This window comes from Parasteatoda tepidariorum, chromosome 3, assembly GCF_043381705.1.
Source record: "Parasteatoda tepidariorum isolate YZ-2023 chromosome 3, CAS_Ptep_4.0, whole genome shotgun sequence".
Taxonomy (NCBI): Eukaryota; Metazoa; Arthropoda; class Arachnida; order Araneae; family Theridiidae; genus Parasteatoda; species Parasteatoda tepidariorum.
In genome coordinates, this window is record NC_092206.1 from 71,479,366 (window position 1) to 71,501,449 (window position 22,084).

Consider the following 22,084-nt stretch of genomic DNA (forward strand, 5'->3'; position numbering starts at 1 on the left):
CCAGAAGCACGGTCAATTTTACCATATTCTAGTAGTTTCGAACATACATATTTTCGAAAAGTAGAATTCCAAAGTCATTAGCATCAAACTGTGTTTTCAAAAATATTTCTGATAATACTGTTAGAAAGTGGAATATGGATCGAACTACACAAAAATAATTTTCGGAAACAATACTCAACAATTAGTTGGAATTTATGAAAAACGAATATGTTGTGAAATGAATATGTTCTAAGTGTGTGGTATTAAGAATTATAATTTTGTAAACCGGAATTAAAATTTTGGGAATAATTTTTATATGAACGGAAAAATCAGCAAATAAATATCGTAAATTTACATACCGTATATTTTGACTTTATTAATCTGAAATATGGTTTTTTCCCCCAGAAATTCAGTAACCCTACTGTACTGTAATTTCAACAGGAAATTTTTTTCGTGCTTATTCTTAATTAACTTTTGAATTCCATATGATTTCTAGTACTTTAGCCCGATACCCATGCCGAAAAAACGTCAATTTACTTCAGAAAATAGCTTTGAAAACCTTATACAAGAAACCTGGAGAACTTATGTCTATAGTGACATCATTTTAAAATAAAACGATCTATCATACCAAAGCTAATAAATCAAGTTTCCATCCCTTTGTGCTATGGATATCATACAATTCTAGTCAGAGTTTCCATTTCATTTTTATCACAACTTCAACAGAGTTGAAAAATTCTATTAAAAAACAGAATCTTACAAACACCCTATGAAAAACCTCGTTACTTAATGAGGCGTATATATCGGTACGCGGGAGGTTTTTCCCTTTTACACATTTCAAAAAGCTTAATGACTCAAAGATAAAAGCATCTGTCCCGTTTTGCGGTGCACCATTTTGATAAATTTTACAACGCAGTAGAAAATACGGGTAGATTTGCTTAGGATATATTTTGAATTGGCTCAGGAAAATGGTGAATTGTACACTGATTAAAGGCAGGAGTTAAAATTGTTTTCGCTGTTAGAACTTTTAAAACACGACGAAGCATGTCATTAAATGAACCTGCTGTCACATTAAAACTCTGTTACATTGAATCTGTATTTTCGTGAACTTTTATCGTTTTTTAAACTTTCGAAGGTTTAACTTGCTCAGAAATGCTCAGAAATTGTATTTCAAAGCGAAATACAGCTCAATGATACAGCTACATAAATAAATACAGATTTCCATTCATACAGTTTTTGAAGCGACGAAATACAGTCATGAAATACAGTTTTCGATAAATGGTTTTAATATCGTGCTTTATTATCTAAGGTATCATGATTTAAAAAATTCTACAACAATTACTAAATTTTATCACTAATTATAAACCACGTTTTATTGTTAATTTTACTAAAATTATGACCATAGCGCTTCGGTAAAAATTATCGTGCTTTTTGGTGTTTTCACAGAACCAAAAACCTGACTAATTTTGCCATATTCTGGTAGTTTTGACCATATCTTTTTTCTTAGTGGGTACCTTAATTCGGTAGAAAATTTGCATGTTATTATAGTTCAACCACAATAAATATATTAGGGATTTTCTTATAATTTTTTGTAATTGAATTGGCCATTATTTTATAATTGAATATGGAATTGTAGTAAAACATTTGAACTAACGATTTCCTAGTTAAATATCGTTGAATAATGATGATCAAACTTTTATGAGTTAACTTGGCATCAAATGCATTTTATCGAAGAAGTGAGGATAGTTATTTCATCAATTTGGCAAAATGTTCGCTTGGAATATATACCAGGAAATGGTTACGTCAAGAACAAAGAAAGTTTCGTGAGATTAGAGAAGCCATTTCTTACTGTGTTCTCATTGACATCATTAAAAGAGTTCATCTCGTGATGGTTAAATAATACATTAAATAAAAATAAATACTCTTATAACATCCAGTTGTCCATAACCAATACTTGCACAAACATTTTAAAAGGAAAGATTATTCTTCAAAATGTCCCAGTTATGTCTTAATAAATGTATATAATGAAGCGCGAACCTCTGTTTAAACTCCGTTAAGTCTTCCAAATGTTCACTTCATTTAATTTAGTAACAGTGTGTTAGTTGCCTTTTTATCTTTTTATAATTACCACTTTCACTTCTAAAATCGGCTAAAAGTAAATAAATAAATATATAAATGTATAAAATAAATAAATTAATGAATAACTTGCACCGACCACAGTGCTGACGTAAATTATTCTCAGTGGTAGGCAGTTCATGGGTTAGAGTCCCCTTGCCGCAAGGCTAACCGTGTGAGATTTTTGTGGTTTCTCTTTCCTTGTAACGCAAATGGGGGTAAGTTTAATCAAAATGTCCTTTCAATAGGCAAATTTCTCCCAATGTTTGATCCAGGAGTTCATTTGTATTCTGGGTTGGGTTCAAATTTCAAGGCTATGAAGTTGAACACTGATTGTCGTAAACTCAGAATTGGTTTGGCTGTTCATTGCTGGTTATAAAATTAAATAAAATGAAATAAATAAAATGAAGCAAAATATTTGAGATTGTAATTTTAAATAAATATAAAGGCGTTTTAAACTAAATAATAATGTATTTATTTTGCTATGTGCGTGCTAATAAAACAGTTGTAATTCAATATTTCATAATATGTGTAAATGGTTTTATATGCCACATGGAATGGGAAATTCATGAATAAAAATTCATAAAATACATTCGCACAAGTTTAAAATGTGGATTTATATAATATTTTACTAATTGAACTAAAACTATACTTCATTAAAAACTATTAGAGAAAAAAATAAACTTTCATTAGAATACTAAGTAAAACTTTCCTAACTGAATTAAATACCATATTTTTGAAATACTGTAAAAATCATCTTAGAAGGAATTCTCATGAAATAAATTTGCTTTAGCATCTTGTAAGAATTCATTATCCACCTAAATTACATATTTTCTCATGGAAAAAATATTTTACTCCTTTTATTTTAAAGAAAGAAAAAAACTATTTGAATCATAGTCTGATTTCAAAACTATTCATTCGATGCACAAAAGAATATCTTTTGTGTTTTAGAACATTCCTATTATTGAAAAGACATAAGTAATGCTCCTTTTTTTCATTTCAAATACACGATATGAACATCAAATACTTTTTGTTCCAAACTAAATCGAAGAGCACTTTTCCCATTTTTTTTTACTTATCATTTTTATTAAATATATAGAGTCTGGAGGAAAAAAAACTGGAAAACGATTGGCTCTTTCACTGATATTCGCGTTAAGCCGTTTGAAGAATGTGTCCCTTTGTTCGAGTGGATCGAGTCTTTTTGGAATTTTCAGTTCCTCTTTTTTTAGCGTTATTTTTCTATTTTCAGAACTGTAACGGAAAAAATAAAAAGAACTCAATAGTAGTAGATCGGATTCCATTTTTCTCTGTGGATTTTTTCTTCTTTATTTTATTTTTTATTTTCAGTTTTGAGCGATGAAATGGACCAAATGCATGAAAGGAAGAGGGTGGTTGAAGAGAGCGATAGATTGGGATTCAAGCCTGAAATTGTCATTGTCCTCTCATTTCTTTGAATCGAAGCATATTAGAGAGTTGGTCTCTAATCTTTCTATCCGTTTTCACCCACACGCTCGAAATCTCCGTTTTTCATTCTCTTCCCCTTGACCATTGTATGTTTTCTAGAGTCATTAGAACCTTAAGGGAATGTTCTGAAATTTTCTCTTTTCAAACTGAAGAAATTGGAACGTTTGTTTATGAAATAACAGTACTTAACTTTCAAACCATGAATTTTTCTGTATTTTCTTTTTTTAATGTCAAGCAATACTGATAAATTTAGGCAAGCCTCTCCACTGCTAAAAGATTTCTTCCATAATAAGATATAAAATTATCAGGATAATTTGCCGTAAAAGCAATTAGGTTCTACGTCAATATGCGTTGGGACTTAACAATTACAAAATTCTTCGTCAGCATTTCAGAAACTAACGAATAAAAGATGTTCATTGTGTATGTATTAATTGCATTCACTCTTAGAAATAAAACTCTCATTTATGATGATTCAGCAATTCTTGAGCTGCATTTCCTTAACTAAGAGAATCATTTCATCAAGAAATCATGTGATTTGTGACGCAACGTGAACTCTCAACTAGAATGACAAAACTAGAATAATGGCTAGGCAATCGAAAAAAAGCGACGGATTAAGCTGACCGGACTGTATGGTAGTCAAGAAGTTGGCTTCATACAGAGAAGATCCGGGGTTTGAATTCCGTGCCGGCATGCGCGTAATTTATCTTTCTGTCCTTGTTGCGTTGTGGCCCCCATATGGTGACCACGTAAAAGTGATTATTAGGAAAGTTAGATAGTTAGATAAATTAGGCACTGCGAATTATTTGTTTATTTTCGAAAAAAAAATATAATGACGAAATATTTGTTTAAATTTTAAGGAAATTCATTTAGTCGAAGAAGTGACGATATTCATATCGTCCCTTTGACGAAATTTTCGCTCGGAGAAATAATTCCGTCAAAAATGAAAAAGTTTGGAGATGCTAGGATCCATTTTGTATAGTATTGCAATAATTGAATTTTCCATTTGAAGCACGCTTTTGTTTGAAAGCATATTTTTTATGGTAAACTGTAATAAGAATAAAATAGCCTTTAAGCAAACTTTAGTTAACCCTTAATCAACATAACCAAAATCTTCTATCATTGAATATATACCTTCAAAACTTTTATTTAAAGAAGCATAGAGTTATTTTTAGTTAATAAAAGCTTCTATCCTTTCCTATTTTTAAGATAAAGTCAACAATCGATAGCCGTTTTAATAGGCAACGCCTTTTCTCCGTATGGAATGCTAATTTTTAAAAAGTAGTGGCTTAATGATTCCAAAACGAATAACGTCAATACTGTTTATATGCTTCTTGACATATTAACAGACCATAATTAACTTCGTGCAGGTTATACATTGAGTTGCATTGCAAAACATTATTAAGTAAATGTTGAGTTAATTACATACATGTAAATGTATAGATAACTCTGATAAGTCTATTTTTCTCTTTAGAAACCTCTTAATAGACCTCTATGCTATTTTATTATACTTCGCATTGTACGACATCCAACACATGCTCTCATATTTTATTTGACAAAATAATAAGTTTCGAGCAATATTCGATTAAAAAAATAAAACCATGCCGTGACTGCCCATTGTGAGTCTTCTTCACTGAAATTAAATTTCGTGACCAACTCCATGATCTTCTAAATGCGGTCAGCAATGAGTATCAGCCATTTATAATTTTCCTACCTGTTAGAACATATAGATCTGAGACTGAGTGGTATTCAAGTCGTCACCGGAGATTGAACTCCGGTCCTTTACCATGACTGTTTAGTGCCTTAACCACTGCGCCATCTCTTCTCTTTAGACGTTTTGGTACGTTTTATATTAAATAATAAATTTATGTATACGTTCACCGAAATAATAGAATCATTGATTGCTAAATGGGCATGTAATCTCTTATATTAATTTTTATTCCCACTTAGAAAGAAAATAGAAACAAAAAAGAAAAGAAAAATCAGGACTAAAGTCGCACCAGGTACATGCAAGCACACACATCACCCAATCATGGCTAAGAACCTAGCTCCATTTTTTCGGCAATGGTTGGTAGAATGTCACACAATTCTGACCCTATTCAGGTGACGTGGACAGTGCCTGAGGTGGTACGCTTCGCTCCAAACTTCCACATTACAACCAACGAGAGGACTTTTAGACACGACAGATTTACCTTGCATCTTGCTGCTTTCAAAGGCTGGTTGTTTTGTCAGTTGCCAGGATCGTATTCACTACCTCCCGCTCTCCAACCAGAGGTGGGTGTGACACCTAAACCGACAGCGTCTCCTGAGAGCAGGCTCTAAATAAAGATTACTTATTTTACCTGATACTAATCACTCGTTTGAGTTCAATCAGATCAGAAAAAATTTACTAACTCTATATAGACCATATTTTATATGATCAGATAGCCTTTAATTTCTTTGAAATCTGAATTCAAATGTTATAAAATGTCCATATGAAAAAAAAACTATTTTATTGTCTAATTACCAGAGGACTAAGAAGATGGGCTTGATAACTAAATTGAATCATACATGCGACAATTAATTCCCAACTATGATTTATACGGAAAATAAGTTCGTTTATTAAATCTTCTCATTTCTCGGTCATCTCACGTCTGAATGAGCCCGGCATATTGATATTACAAAACTCAATATGTAAACGTTCCCTACTACAACACTTCTTTGAAAAAATGCACAGGCAAATGACCACAAAAACCAGAACTTACAAATCTAGATAGAATCCGGTAAAAGTGGCGGCGATTGAGGTCAAATGGACGCCAAAGAATAGAAATGCGGAAGCTATCAGTAAAAAAAAGAACCTCTACTGGCAGAACAGATAGCCAGATCTATTATATACATCAAGTCACTCGATGATGGTCATGTTTTCAACTCTGGTTTTCTTGGACAATGGCTATTTTGTGCTGTTCGATAATCTCTGTGCAGCCGATACCAATAGAAACGATAACTGAAACGATGTGTGATATAAAAGATATGCGGTGGCAAGCAATCGACTGATTACTCTATTCTTATGATTTGGGCATACTGAATTGAAAACAAGAGCAAAGTTTGTTTTGAGTGGGAAATAATAAACAAATCGGAAAATAATCAGTCAAAACTGAAAAAAGTTCTAAAAAAGACTATTTATTTTCTACTGTTGCTTGATTAAGAAGTGATAAATTCATAAAATAATTATTATTACTTTTTAGCGAAATAAATAAAATTTATTTCACTTAATATTTATGAGAAAATATGCAGTGGAGAGTTTGTTCGAATGATGAGAAGGATTTTTAAAAAGAAACATTTTGTATCTCGGATAATCACTTTACTAAACAAACAATTAAATTAAAAACAAACAATTTTATGTCTCGGATAATCACTTTACTAAACAAACAATTAAATTAAAAACAAAACATTTTATGTCTCGGATAATCACTTTATTACACTGAAAAAATTTCCCGTTCTTTATACGAACTTTCCCTTCATATTTGAAAGTTTAAGGCTGTATTTTTTAACAAAACGGGTTTTTTTTCTATTTTTCATCTTGATCATTAACGGACTAAAGCCGTTAATGCAAATTCTAGTTTTGCATGCAGTTTTCCTAACTGTTCGAAAACTCTACTCTTTTCAAAATCATTTTATGATAATTTACTATGCTATATTATTTTATAGTTTTGAACCTGATAATTATATTTCTACCCACCTGATAATTATATTTTTAAAGTTATACTTTTTTGATAAGTTAAGTTGCCAGACATGCGTATTTATATGAATGGGTCATTATAGTTTTAAATGTTTTTAAATTTAAATATTATTTTAAATAAGTAAGACTTTTAAGATCAAAGCAGTTTAAGATTTCTTTTCATTCTAAGATAAAACAAGCTGTGGTAGCTCAGAGGACAGTGCTCTCACTTTTTAATGAGCTGACCCAGGATCGAATTCCAGCGTCGACTGATCATACGAATACTGCTTTCGGCGATCAACGACAACAGTGCTGACATAATAATGTTAAAGAATACTTTACTAAAATAACGAAATTTGTTTGCTTAAATAATGGTACTGATCTGTATGAAAAATAGGCATTTATTTTTAAATAACAGTATTTTTCCGTAAATAAACAGTTTTATACTGGCACACCAGCTCACACCCTCTCTCCGTAAATTGAACAGATTTTTTTACAGTGAAGAAATGATAAAAATATAGGCTTCTTCATTAAATATGTTCATCTGCTAGCTAATGACATATTTTCAAAGAATCTCATCACAAAAAATTGCTTTAGTGATTTTTAGGGCCTTACAGTTAAACAGGATTTTGCAAAGAAAAAGTATAACTGACAGCATGTGGTATAAATGTATAGTAACGTAATGTTAGTATTTACAATTACAATATGAAGCGCCGGGATGTCTCAGGGGATGGAGTGCTCTCCTCCCAATGTGATAACCTGGGCTCATATCGCAGTGATGGTTGGTCAACGCACCCACCACAGTGTTGATGTAAAATATCCTCAGTAGTAGATGGATCATAGGTTAGAATCCCCTTGTCCTCGGGAAAACTGGGGGATGTTTTCACAGTGTTCTATGTGAAAAGCAAATGTGGGTTAGTTGAATTAAAAATTCCTCCACAAAGGCAAATTTCCCCCAATAGTCCAGACAGAACTTCCCTTGTCTTCTGGATTGGGTTCAAAATTACAAGGAAACGATATTGAACATTATAAGACGTAAACACATCTTTGAGTTCAAAGATAGTTTTGAAATAAGTACAAAATTGAAATATGATAATTAGGACTTTCGATTTAAAAATAATAGATTTATTTCATTAAATATCGCTGGTGTGTATTCATGATTGAAGTGAATTTTAAATACAAAAAATATCAGATTGCATAAAATGTATTAATATTTTTCTCAATATATTGAAATAATATGAATTGTATCATAAAATTCATTATCCAATGTGTTTCGAAGCATTAAATCTCCACGAAAACTGATCAGTGAAAATAATTTTAAGAATTTTAAAAGGTATGATTGTAATTCATTCCCAGAAAAAAAATTCAATTGTGGGAAAAAAACAGATCAGGAAAATTTAAATAATAGTGTAAAATATATAAAAATTAAAATACTATGGCATATTAAATTTTTTAAATTATTGGCGCATTTCAATTATCAATAAATTAACCTATGGAATGCAGGAAAATAGTTTTTCACTCATAATATAATAATAATATTTATAACTAATTTTTAAAAATCACAGGAAAATTCTCATAACTATTCCTTTAATGGCAGTTCATCAAAGTACTTTTTTTTGACATAAAAAATAGTATAAAGTTTTGACCTTTTAATTTCATTCAATAGTAAATTACTTAAATATAGTCGTGTTCTAGATCTTAGCACTGGGGTACTGATTTTAAATTTAAATTTTAACAAGAGAATATTAAAAAGATTTTCAAAAATGGAATAAAAGTAACCATCTATTGAAGGCAACTGCTCGTTAGTGTCGAATATCCTAATATTAAACACCGTTTAAAATTTAATCATCTCAAATTAGATCTCATTTAGAATATGTCATTTGGAATATTATTGGCGTCTTAATCTCATTTAGAATATTATCTTTTTTTTAAAAAATCTTATTTAGGGTATTTATTAAAAAAATAAGATACGTTATTGGAAAAAAATATTTTATAAAGTTAGTGTATTCTCACAGACAAAACATTTTTCGAAAATTGACGTTCAGTGTAGTAATAACATTTCTGGTAAAAATAAACAAACATAAGTCTATTTAAGAAAAGCAAAATATACGGTATTTAATCCATTCATTTGGTAATTTTTCCATTCATATGATAACGGTTTACCGTAAATTCTGGTTTTCAAAATTATAGTTCTTATTACCACACATTTAGTAAAAATTACAAAACTGAAAAGTAAATTTAGCAGAATAAATTTTCCTTTTTTGTTTTGCTCTAAGATATCATGATAAAATTACCAAATTTTACCTCATTTGCCAAATTTTATCACATGTTATAAAATTATATTCTGTTGCTAATTTTCCAAAGTCTCTGGAGAAAAAAAATTTGGATCAATGGGAACAGTAAAGCGCTACCATAGATCCAAAATCCCGGTACATTCTTCCTTATCTGGTAATTTTGGCCATACTTTTTTTCAGTGCAGAAATCACAAATTTTAAATTTATTTCCCTCTCTTTTTTATTTNGGAAAATAACCAGTCAAAACGGAAAAAAGTTCTAAAAAAGACTATTTATTTTCTACTGTTGCTTGATTAAGAAGTGATAAATTCATAAAATAATTATTATTACTTTTTTGGCGAAATAAGTAAAATATATTTCATTTAATATTTATAAGAAAATATGCGAGTGAGAGTTTGCTCGAATAATGAGAAGGAGTTTTAAAAACAAACATTTTATGTCTCGGATAATCACTTTATTAAACAAACAATTAAATTAAAAACAAACAATTTTATGTCTCGGATAATCACTTTATTACACTGAAAAAATTTCCCGTTCTTTATACGAACCTTCTCTTCATATTTGACGGTTTAAAGCTGTTTTGATAACAAAACGGTTTTTTTTTCTTCTGTTTTTCATTCTAATCATTAACGGACTAAATCCGTCAATTCAAATTCTAGTTTTGCCATGCAGTTTTCCCAACTGTTCGAAAACTCTACCCTATTCCAAATCACTTCATGACTATTTACTATGCTATATTGTTTTATAGTTTTAAACCTGATAATTATATTTCTTCAGATATAATTTTTTAGTAAGTTAAGTTGCCAGACATGCGTATTTATATGAATGGGTCATTATAAATTTTAAATTTAAATATTATTTTAATAAGTAAGACTTTTAAGATCAAAGCAGTTTAAGATTTCTTTTCATTCTAAGATAAAACAAGCTGTGGTAGCTCAGAGGACAGTGCTCTCATTTTTCAATGAGTTGACCCAGGATCGAATTTGAGCGTCGACTGATCATAGGAATGCTGCTCCCGGCGCGCAACGACAACAGTGCTGACCTAGTAATGTTAAAGAATACTTTATTAAAATAACGAAATTTGTTTGTTAAAATAATGGTACTCATCTGTTTGAAAAACAAACATTTATTTTTAAATAACAGTATTTTTTTGTAAATAAACAGTTTTATACTGGCACACCAACTGACACCTTTCATTCGTAAATTAAACAGTTCTTTCTTACAGTGTAGAAATGATAAAAATACAGGCTTCTTCATTAAATATGTTACAATTCTAGCTAATGAGATATTTTCAGAGAATCTCATCACAAAAAACTGTTTTAGTGGTTTTTAGGGCCTTACAGTTAGACAGGATTTTGCAAAGAAAAAGTATAACTGACAGTATGTGGTATAAATGTTTAGTAACGTAATGTTAATATTTACAATTACAATATGAAGCGCCGGGATGTCTCAGGGGATAGAGTGCTCTCCTCCCAATGAGATACCCTGGGCTCATATCCCAGTGATGGTTGGTCAATGCAAATTCCGCACCCGGCTCGCACCCACCACAGTGTTGATGTAAAATATCCTCTGTAGTAGACGGATCATGGGTTAGAATCACCTTGTCTGCAGGAAAACTGGGGATGTTTTCACAGTTTTCCTCTCCGTGAAAGACAAGTGTGGATTAGTTGAATTAAAAAGTTCTCCACAAAGGCAAATTTCCTCCAATAGTTTAGACAGAACTTCCCTTGTCTTCTGGATTGGGTTCAAAATTACAAGGCTACGAAGTTGAGCATCATAAGACGTAAACTCAAAATTGAGTCGGCTTTTCAAAGATAGTTATGAATTACAAAATTGCAATATGATAATTTGGATAATTTGGATAAATTTATTTCATTAAATATCACTGGTGTGCATGCATGTTTAAAGTGAATTTTAAATACAAAAAAAAATCAGCTTGCATAAAGTGTATTAATATTTTTTTCAATATGTTAAAATAATTTAAAAATTGTATCATAAGACTCATTATCCAATGTGTTTCGGAGCATTAAATCTCCACGAAAACTGATCAGTGAAAATAAGTTCAAGAATTTTAAAAGGTATGGTTGTAATCCATTCCCAGAAAAAAAATTCAACTATGGATAAAAAATAAAAAAGATAAAACAAATCAAGAAAAACTAAATAATAGTGTAAAATATATAAAAATTAAAATACTATGATGTATTAAATTTTTTTTAATTATTGGCGCATTTCAATTATCAATAAATTAACTTATGGAATGCATGAAAATAGTTTTACACTCATAATATAATAATAAAATTTGTAACTAATTTTTAAAAATCGCAGGAAAATTCTCATAACTATTTCTTTAATGGAAGTTCATCAAAGTACTTTTTTCTGACATAAAAATTAGTATAAAGTTTTGACCTCTTAAATTCATTCAATAGTAAATTACTTAATAATAGTAGTGTTCTAGAATTTAGCACAGGGGTATTGATATTAAATTTAAATTTTAACCAGAGAATATTAAAAAGACTTTCAAAAATAGAATAGAAGTAACCATCGATTGAAGACGATTTCTCGTTAAAGTCGGATATCCTAATATTAAACGCGGTTTAAAATTAAATCATCTGAAATTAGATCACATTTAGAATATTATTGACGTATTAATCTCATGTAGAATATTATCTTTTTCATTTAAATCTTATTTAGGATATGTATTAAAAAAATAAGATATGTTACTAGAAAAAAATATTTTATAAGGTTAGCGTATTTTCACAGACAAAAAATTCTTTGAAAGTTGAGGTACAGTGTGGTAATGACATTTCTGGTAAAAACAAGCAAACATAAGTCAGATTAAGAAAATCAAAAAATATACGGTATTTAATCCATTCATTTGGTAATTTTTTCATTCTTATGATAACGGTTTACCAGAAATTCTGGTTTTCAGAATTATAGTTCTTATTACCACACATTTAGTAAAAATTACAAAACTGAAAAGTAAATTTAGCAGAATAAATGTTCCTTTTTTGTTTTGCTCTAAGATATCATGATAAAATTACCAAATTTTACCTCATTTGCCAAATTTTATCACATGTTATAAAATTATATTCTGTTGCTAATTTTCCAAAGTCTCTGGAGAAAAAAAATTTGGATCAATGGGAACAGTAAAGCGCTACCATAGATCCAAAATCCCGGTACATTCTTCCTTATCTGGTAATTTTGGCCATACTTTTTTTCAGTGCAGAAATCACAAATTTTAAATTTATTTCCCTCTCTTTTTTATTTTATTTTTAATTTTATAAGAAATCTATTCTTTATTTCTGATTTCCTGACCACTGATAATGAAACGCTACAAAAATTATCGTGGCTGACAGATTGCAAACAATATCACTCGATTTAAGATAACAGTAGATAAAAAAACAAAGGCAGGAATTTACCCTATTTATTTTTATAAGAACTCTTTGGGGTTGAGTACTGATACAACTGTCGGTTAATTGTTTGCGTTAATATTTCATATATAATTAAATGCATTTTATATTAACCAAAGATGTCTACTGAAAAAAGCGGTGAATGTTTTTTTATATGGAAAATAAGAAACTTTTCAGGTTGGAATAGAAAAAGACTTTCAAGTTCTATGTTCACACTCGATGAGTTAAATAATAGTCAATGGCAAATAATCCTAAAAAATGATGAAAATTGGATTGTTTATTGTACGGAAGACAAAAATATAATTTTTAATAAGAAAGATGCACTTTCCAAGGATGTGCCATCCTCTTTCAATCTCGTTACTTTAGGTAATCAGACGCAGGATGCGTTAACTATACAGTGCCGAATAAAAAGTCATGAATTAGAGAATGCTAAACCTTCTAGATCTGCTGCACTTACCACAGTCAATGCTGACCGAAGTTCTTCAGCTTGGGATGTTATATTAAAGGTACTGTGTGCTGAAAGTGTAATTTTCTCAATTTTAAATACCTATCAATTTAAAGTTACTTTATCTTATGCGATAGAAACTGTTGACATTATTATTAAATTACGGGATCCTCCTGCACAGAAGCGTTTATCGATAAAATTTGAAATTACTATTTTGAATAAAATGGGAAGCGCGTTGAACTCAAAACGTACCTCTTTCTGGATTCCAGCTTCATATGAATATAAATTTCCTGATTTCATTACAATGCACCATTTAGAAGCATGTAAAACCGAGCAAGATAAATATGAGGTGAAGTTAAAGTGTGATGTTAATGTTGATTTTGGTAGTTATTCGTCAAGCTTTATTCAGGAATTTTCATTCTCACCACCTTTAAACTTAGAATCCAAGCCAGTGAGTTGCTGCTCAATTTCTGCTTTGCGTTCTGATTTTGAAAACATTTTTATCAGCAAAAAGAATTCAGATGTGATAATCAGAGCAGAAAAGGAAAAGTTTTTTGCTCATAAATTTATATTGCGAACCCGATCACCAGTGTTTGATACCATGTTTGAGCAAAACATGCTTGAAAATCAATCTAATGTTGTCGATATAGTTGATATGGATGCTAAAACTGTAAACGATTTTCTCAAATTTTTGTATACGGGTACTGTGGATATCATGGATTTGGAAAGTGCAAAGAAATTGTTGCTAGCTGCAGATAAGTACCACGTGCCATCCCTGGTAGATGAATGTGCCAATTTTATGAAGCCAATTATATCAGTCATAAATGTGTGTGAAATAATCTCAATTGCAGATTTGGTCAATTGTAAAAGCTTGAAACTCAATGCATTGCAATTTATACGGGGTAATGCTGCAGAAGTTCTTCTTACGACGGCATGGTCAGATTTGATGAATAAAAATATTAACTTGGCTTCTTTCATTTTGTCTAATTTGTCTTCTGATATTCTTAAAAAGTATCAGGAAATGAAGTGATATACAACATAATTAATGCTATTACTAACGTAAATTTGTAAATTTATAACATAATATTAAAATCTGTTTTATTAAAATTTTGTAATTTTCTAAAATTACTAACATTATTTTTGATGAAAGTATATTTATTGTAATTTAAATTTTATTATTTATGTTTTCATTACTATTATTGAATTGTTTATATTATTATTTGTATTAATCAATTTAACTTTTTTGTGTTGCCTTTTGCATAGCATGTAACATTCTTATTATAATGTCAATAGAAGATTTAGTAGATTTTCAAAGCTTCAAACTTAATGCACAATCCTACATATAAATAAACGCTTAAAATGTTCCACTCGATTAGGATTTGATGATAGAAAATAATTTTTTTAATTTTTTATTTTACTCTTGTTTCAATGGCATAATTTAAAGTCAATTTTAGAAAGATCAATAAAATAGAAGAAAAAATAACATTAAAACAAACAATAAATGAACAGCGAATAACCAACCAAGATTCAACCTACAGTCTAATCTATAAATCTAGTTTGTGACTAGCCTCCTAATACCTGTCCCAGAAGAATCCAAAATTGGGTTTAGGGCAATGCCTAAAATTTAAGGCATTCGTTATCTCTCATGTGTTGCGAAATCTGCAAACTGGGGCTTAGGGTGATGTTTATTGAAATAAATAGTAAATTATCTGCTTGCATCTTTTCCAAATTACCTACTGATATCAATCACCAGAATAAGTTATTTTATTATAATTTCTTTTTGATTAGAAACTGATCTAAAATAATAATTTTTAAAACACATTAATCAAAAATGCATCTTAATGAAAATGTTGTTCAATTTTCACTCATATAAGATTTTACTTTTTTTTTATTAGTTTTGTTGATTTATATACATCGGTATATTAGTCTTAAAATGAATATATTTATTTATTAATATGAAATTTTCTCACTGTTAAAGTTAATTGATTTATTTTAAGCACTTAACAACATTTAAAATTTCTATATAAATTATTTTCAATATTATATAGGTATTTCTTATAAGGCTTATAATTTTCATTTATTATTTTAATTAATTAAAATATTCTTAAAAAATATTTAAAAAAGCTGGAAAACAAAATAATGAAAGGATATGACATCTTCATCAGCTCACACGATTATATCAGCAAAAAGGAGTGCTTTCTAATATTGTATCAATATAGTCGAAGCAAAATATATCAATTCGTACTGTTAGGAACACTCAAAAAAATTGAAACTGAAAAAGAACTTATCAAGTAAAAAATATTTATTAAATAAAACATATCAAGCAAAAAACAGAAAATAAAATGTAAAGAAAATACAGAACAATAAACTAAACGAAATGAGTAAAGCGAGTAGCGAATTCAAATGAACTTGCACGTACCGGAATCTTTTAGGAATGATTTAAATATTTTCGTTATAAGATTGCCAGATTACAAAATGTGAAAACAGAAGCGCCAACGGAGGTTAGAAGCGTAATAAGAGGAACCTTTTATGGCACATTCTTACTGCAATACTGAAGCACGTTTGATTAGTTAGTTACCTTGGATTGGCCCGAATATGGATGTGTGCAAGGTAATAATATTATATTATAATTTAAAGTTTATACTTAATAGGGTTTATATTTAAGTACACAATTTCAGTGATTTTAGAAAATTACCATTTATTTAAAAAAAGAAACGCGATTTGTTCGTTTTGCACTTATTTTTAGCCATGGATTTACCCGAAATTGATTTGCACACGATGAAAAATATAAATTAACAAAGAAGTTTTCAGTAAATTTAATAATAATAATATAAAATTAACTCAATGATTTTATATAGAATATAATTACACTGATTGAGTATCCATTGCTTTTTTTAAATAAAATTTTGAAAGAGTTTGTCTATTTCTTTCCTTTTTTTTTTGGATAAATAAACATTACTATATATTCCTTTAATGCTATTCATTTAATTAAAAATGTTATTTAAATACATGTTTTTGGAAACATTAGAATTTGTAATTTGTTTAGTTATATTAAAATCATTTCTTTTATTTCAAAAATCAGCAAAGCAGATGTTTTTTTTCTTTTTTAATACCTAATCGTATAGTATTTTATCTTATTTTATGAGTTCTTTATACTTGCAGCAAATAAGACTTCTTAATTTCCTAATTTTCAATTTTCTTCGTTTTTTGTGTCTTCATAGTTTTCATTTTGTGTTCCGGTCAATAGGGCAGGTTCCCTATATACATATACATATANACCGAAATACTTATTTCAATTTGAGAGTACCATCAGACATTCTGAACTTCTCAAGCAAATTAAATTTTTAAACTAGTTAATATAACTCTTACCAAGTAATAAGAAAGTTTTAAATTATTTATCTTACTAAATAACACTTACAAAGATTTATTAGAGTTTGTTTTGGATTGTTAAGGTTGATTTGAGGTTTATTTGGAGTTGACTTTAAAAACAACTTTAAAAAATCAACCTAATAATGTTTATAGTTAAGGTGTATGAAGTTGTTCAAACTTGAGTTCTATTCACACTTCAGGTTATTTTGATGTTTACAGGCTATTTTTTCTACATTACAAGCAAATAAGTAAATTCTTGGAGTGAATAATTTCACCTGATTTCAACTAAAGTATTGCTGAGCTACATATGAGGTTGAGTTTGAGGGGTAAATTGAAGTTATGCATTGATAAGTTAATTTTTGATGCAAAACATAACCTCTAAGGTGCATTTTATTCACCTGTCAACCTCAGACACCTCATTTTTTATAAGAGAACCTTCTTCGCATTGAAATTCTTATTAATAATAGGTTAAATTGAATATAGGATTATATCGTTTTTGGACCTGCGCTATTTATCCCGATTCAATTAAGGTAAAACGTATAAGAACCCTAACCAATTTTACTCCCTCAAACATATATGTTATTATATAACCTAGATATGCTGATCAGAAAATTTCGGATTGAATCGGCCAAACTCGATAGATCCATCTTCACTTGCTGTTTGGTAAACCTACTCCTCACTGCAACACTACTCATGATCCATTACACTTTAATCACTTGCCCATATTTTAACCGTCATCGTCTTCCCTTTTTTGGTAGCTCTATTTTATGGAGGAAAGCTTTGTTGAATAAAGAGCATCATCCTAACATCTTGACATTATATATATATATATATATTTATATATATATATAAGGAACCTGCCCTATTGACTGGAACACAAAGTGAGAATTATGAAAACACAAAAAATAAAACTTAAAGTTTAACACCAATAAATTTTATTCCGAAATCATAACTCAACCAACTCCTTTCCAAATTGGTGTATACTAATACTACAGTACTAACAGCCATCCTTTTAAATTATTGAATTGGAGATGGTGCGTTTGAATAAAAACGTAAGGTTACCATTTAGGCATTCAGAACAGTGCAACCCTCAATAGAGTGAATTAAACCTAAAATTTAAATTGTTCTAAAAAGTGATTAAACGTGAAATGATATTAATTTAAAAATTATTAGAAATAAGTTTATCTTTAAAATTTTCAAATTTTAATCTGAAGAAGGTTAAGGTTAGTTTTGAAGCATAAACTTCAATCTAAATATTTCCATCTGATAGTGTGATAGTGAAGTGCTTATAGTCCTGCCAATAGCAACATAGCCTAAACGCGTTTGCTGTCTACCATGTTGTTATAAGGAATCAAGTCTACTGCTTTTTTGATGATAAACTGAAATCAAAATTCTTAATTCCTTTTTCTTATACGAAGAAAACGATGATTCTTATGGATTCTTCATTCAGTTACTAAAAACTTATTTTAGTTTGGCTATTTAAACAAAACTCATTTTTTTATTAAATTGAAATTGAAATTTGGATTTTAAGAAGAAAAATAACTGCTTTATTTTCAATTAAGAGCTTCTTAAACAAGAACAAAAAAGCATTTGGCTTGTAAAAGAATGCTTTTTCATAAATTTAATATTCTTTATTTAAAGAAAATATTGAGTTTCTTATTCTTTAAAAAAAAATCAAAAAATCTTTTGATAATGTTTTACAAATTGAGGTCATTTTTCCCATTTCCAAATTCCCTAACTTACTCTCACAGAATATTTTCAATCTTACTTCCGATTGAGGAAATATATTATACCAGAAGAAGAACAAAATTGCAAAAAAGGGAAAAATAGCCTCGAGGGAGGTCTGTAGTAGTCTCGAAGAAAGAGTAGAAATCCCCATAACTGTCCTTTGGCTATTTCTTGCTGTGGAGCACAAAATAAGATGGATACAAACGGCAAGTAATCTGGAAAACGTCCGGCACGGCCCGAGGCGGAAAATCCCGCCAAAATATGGCCTACCGTGCATAGGACATATGTAGGAGACGTGCTGGCCCCCTTGCGTCCACAAAACCCATTGCTTCGGACATTAAGTATGGGTTACCAGATTCAGGAATTTTTCGCCAATCTTGGGATTTAAGAAACATTTTAAGAAACTTAGGATAAAGGGATTTATTATGAATTCTCTATTCTAATTATTACCTTATCTTAATTATTATGTTAATTCAAAATCCTACTGTTAAAGTTTATTTTTTCTAATTATTTAATATTTAGCCACTACATAATATGTAGTGGCTAAGTATATTACATATTATAAATTATATTTAGTCTCTACTACGTCATACATGCCTTGCAGACGTTAAACAAAAATGTGGCAATATGAATAATTTTTTTTTATCATGAGTTGTATAGTTTTAGTCGGATTCGATGTCAAGATTTAATAAAAAAGATTTGTTTAAAATTTTTGATTAAAAGTTGAATAAACGAAACAGTAAAATATTGACATTTAGTACGTATTTGATATATTAAACACGTTTAATTGCTTTCTTTAATGAAACGAGAGTTAATAATTTAATTTCAAAATTTTAATAATTTTATATATTTGTTGATTTTTTGTATAAATTAGTTTTGCTTCCTTTTAATTATTGTTAATAAGATTTGGCAGAGGGAAAAAGCATATTATTTACAATAATCCCATTTATGTACTAAACATATTGAAACTTACAATAAAATTTAACGTATTTTGTTTTAATTAATTTTTATTAAGGACATGTATCTGATATAAATAGAAACTTGTAATGCATTATCCAATTGTTTGATGTTTCAGATCGATGTGTTTTTGAGTGATGCTGTTAAATATATATATATATGTGTGTGCATATTAAATAAAAAAGTTTATATTGACTGGCTTAGGTACTTCAAAGTAAAACTCTGCAGGTATAATCTTCCTTACAGTTTAATTCCTTATTTTCAAAACATTTTTAGTTTAGTTTCAGAAAATGAACACAATGTTTAAAAAATAAATAATGTTGAGTTTTAATTATATCATTTAAGATAAACTTGAATTAAGTTAAGAAATTCACAACTTTTAAACATTTTCAAATTTAAAATTTGACGCGAAAAATATGCTTCTTATTTGCAGGTTTTTAAAGATTTATGTTAAATGACTCTAACATAAAATAGTGGCAAAGTTTAGGCTCACCACTGCCCCTCATTGTCTCTCGAAACGCCTGCACTATTTCCGTTTTGGCTAAGTTTCTGTAATCTGGGACTGGTCATGGATTGATCTGGGACTGGTCATGGATTGAGACAATCTCATAGTGCTAAGCTTTAACTGCTACTGGGAGATCAGGGGTCATTTGGATTCACAGACTATCTTTAAAGATGCTTCTCTTCTAATATGTTTTTCTTCTCTCTTTGTTTATTCTCTAAATGGTTGTGATTCTCTATATATTTATTGCTGTAGTTGCCTTTTAATCTTGCCATTAGAAATTTAAAAAAATAGATTTATGTTGATTATGTTTAACACACACAATTCTAAGACGAAATCATATTAAGGAAATAAAATAAATAGATGTGTTTACGTGAAATCTTAAACTAAAAGCGTTTAACTATAAAATAATGTACTGTAGGAAAATTTTGCATAGTGATATAACAAAACGAATGACAGTGAACACACATTTTCTGTTAAAAATATGTTCATTTTTTCCATTGTGATCAAATATAATGTAGTTGAAATCAAAATAGAAACACAATGTGAACAAAGTTCTGAACACTTTCTTGGATACAAAAATGCATTTCATTTACTAAAATAGAAAAATGTTCTTGCAATTAATATTTATTTTTAATGGTATTTTAAACGTGTTTAAGTCACCATTTGCTTGTATACTGAGCTTTTCAAGTCCAAATGAAAGAAAGTAAAGTATCCTATTAGCTTTAGTTGTTAAATTATAACTCTTCATATCCACAGCATCAAGCTTTTATATTATGATGCTTAAAACATAAAGAGTTCACGCTCTACAATTTGGCGCTTCTGTCATACTTTAATTAATTTTTATAAGTTCTGTTACATGAAAAATTCTATAACAAATTCCGAAGAGAAGATATATATTGATAATTTATAGAAAATCATTTATAAAAAAATTAAAATACTTACCCATATTAATTATAAAATTAATTTAAAGCGATTAATGGAATACACCAGGCATGCAAATTAATTTTTTACCATTTTTTCTGAAAATTTTCATAATATTCATTTTATACTCTCACGCGTTTAGCTACTGACTTTTTTACCAAGAGTAGTTTCCAGTGGCTTCTTAAGAACTTTTTAATCACGTTTAAATCAACTTGTACAGAGAAAAATCTGAATACTTGCAATCATGGTGTGAAAGTTTTTCATTGTTATATTAATTTGGTGGCAAAGTAAAATCTTACTTTAATATTTCCAAATATCTACTAGAATAAAAATGTTTTTATTGCATTTGTGTAACAAAACTGTAATGTTTTTATTAAAATTTGAATTAAAACTTCGAAGTTAATCACCTTGATACTGTCTGAAAGCAAAAATTTGGCGTAACGCTTGATATTTGGCGCCACTAATCTCTATATGTGAGCAACCCTGAATTAAAGAGGCCGTTTCTGCAGGCCGCAGATATTGCAGAGGATTACCCGATTTCTTCCACTATCGCTTCGGGACGTTCCATCACTTGGTTGGTTGGTCAGCTGTTAGAATCATCATCTTCACTGCCTCTATCATCTCTCCAGTTGCTCTCAAGCTTCTTTTTCCTCCTCCTCTTCCAATTCTCCTTCTTTCCAATTGAGGGTGGAATGAGGCGGATGGACTGTTTTCTTGAGGATAAGGAGTGGAGACTATGCTTCTGAGGGTGGAAAGAATAATAAAAAAAAGGAACGAAAATAGAGTTGTGAATGAAAAAAAAGAGAGGAGAGAAAAAATACACACTTACCGTTAACAGCTGAAAAGTGATAATAAAAAAGATTTAGAAAGTGAATGGTCATCTCAGGGGAGTTGGAAAAGAAATGTGTTGTTTGTAGAGAAATTTTTCGTTCCTGGTGGTTCTATTATTGGGTTTTATTTTTTATGTAATTTTTCCTACTTTTTCCGAAAGGGAAAGTGAACGAATTTACATGTATTTTTAAATACATTAAGAATTTTCCAATTTTTAAATACAAAAGAAAATTAAAAACTTTGTGCATCATAAGTCAAATATAAATTAAAGATAAGAAAACAGAGGTAAAAAACGCTTCAAAATTGTCGATGTTCACATATATCTTCGGGAAGTGCAAAAGAGGTGTTAAAATGATGATGATTTATTTTTAGTAT

At 29.3% G+C, this 22,084-nt stretch overlaps 2 protein-coding genes across 3 annotated transcripts in view; both read left to right on the forward strand.

Moving 5' to 3' along the window:
- The window catches only part of LOC107445427 (zinc finger protein 488), a 114,105-nt gene that overhangs the window by 33,896 nt on the left and 58,125 nt on the right, over window positions 1-22,084 (forward strand). The gene's annotated exons all lie outside the window — the stretch shown is intronic.
- Window positions 12,583-14,476, forward strand: LOC139425225 (TD and POZ domain-containing protein 4-like). Its single transcript, XM_071179166.1, has one exon. The coding sequence runs from the start codon at window positions 13,073-13,075 to the stop codon at window positions 14,426-14,428; it is 1,356 nt and encodes a 451-aa protein (XP_071035267.1). The 5' UTR covers window positions 12,583-13,072; the 3' UTR covers window positions 14,429-14,476.

What these genes read in the sequence shown, in the direction of transcription:
- LOC139425225 (XM_071179166.1), top strand. Translation starts at nt 13,073, where the DNA reads ATGTCTACTGAAAAAAGCGGTGAATGTTTTTTTATATGGAAAATAAGA.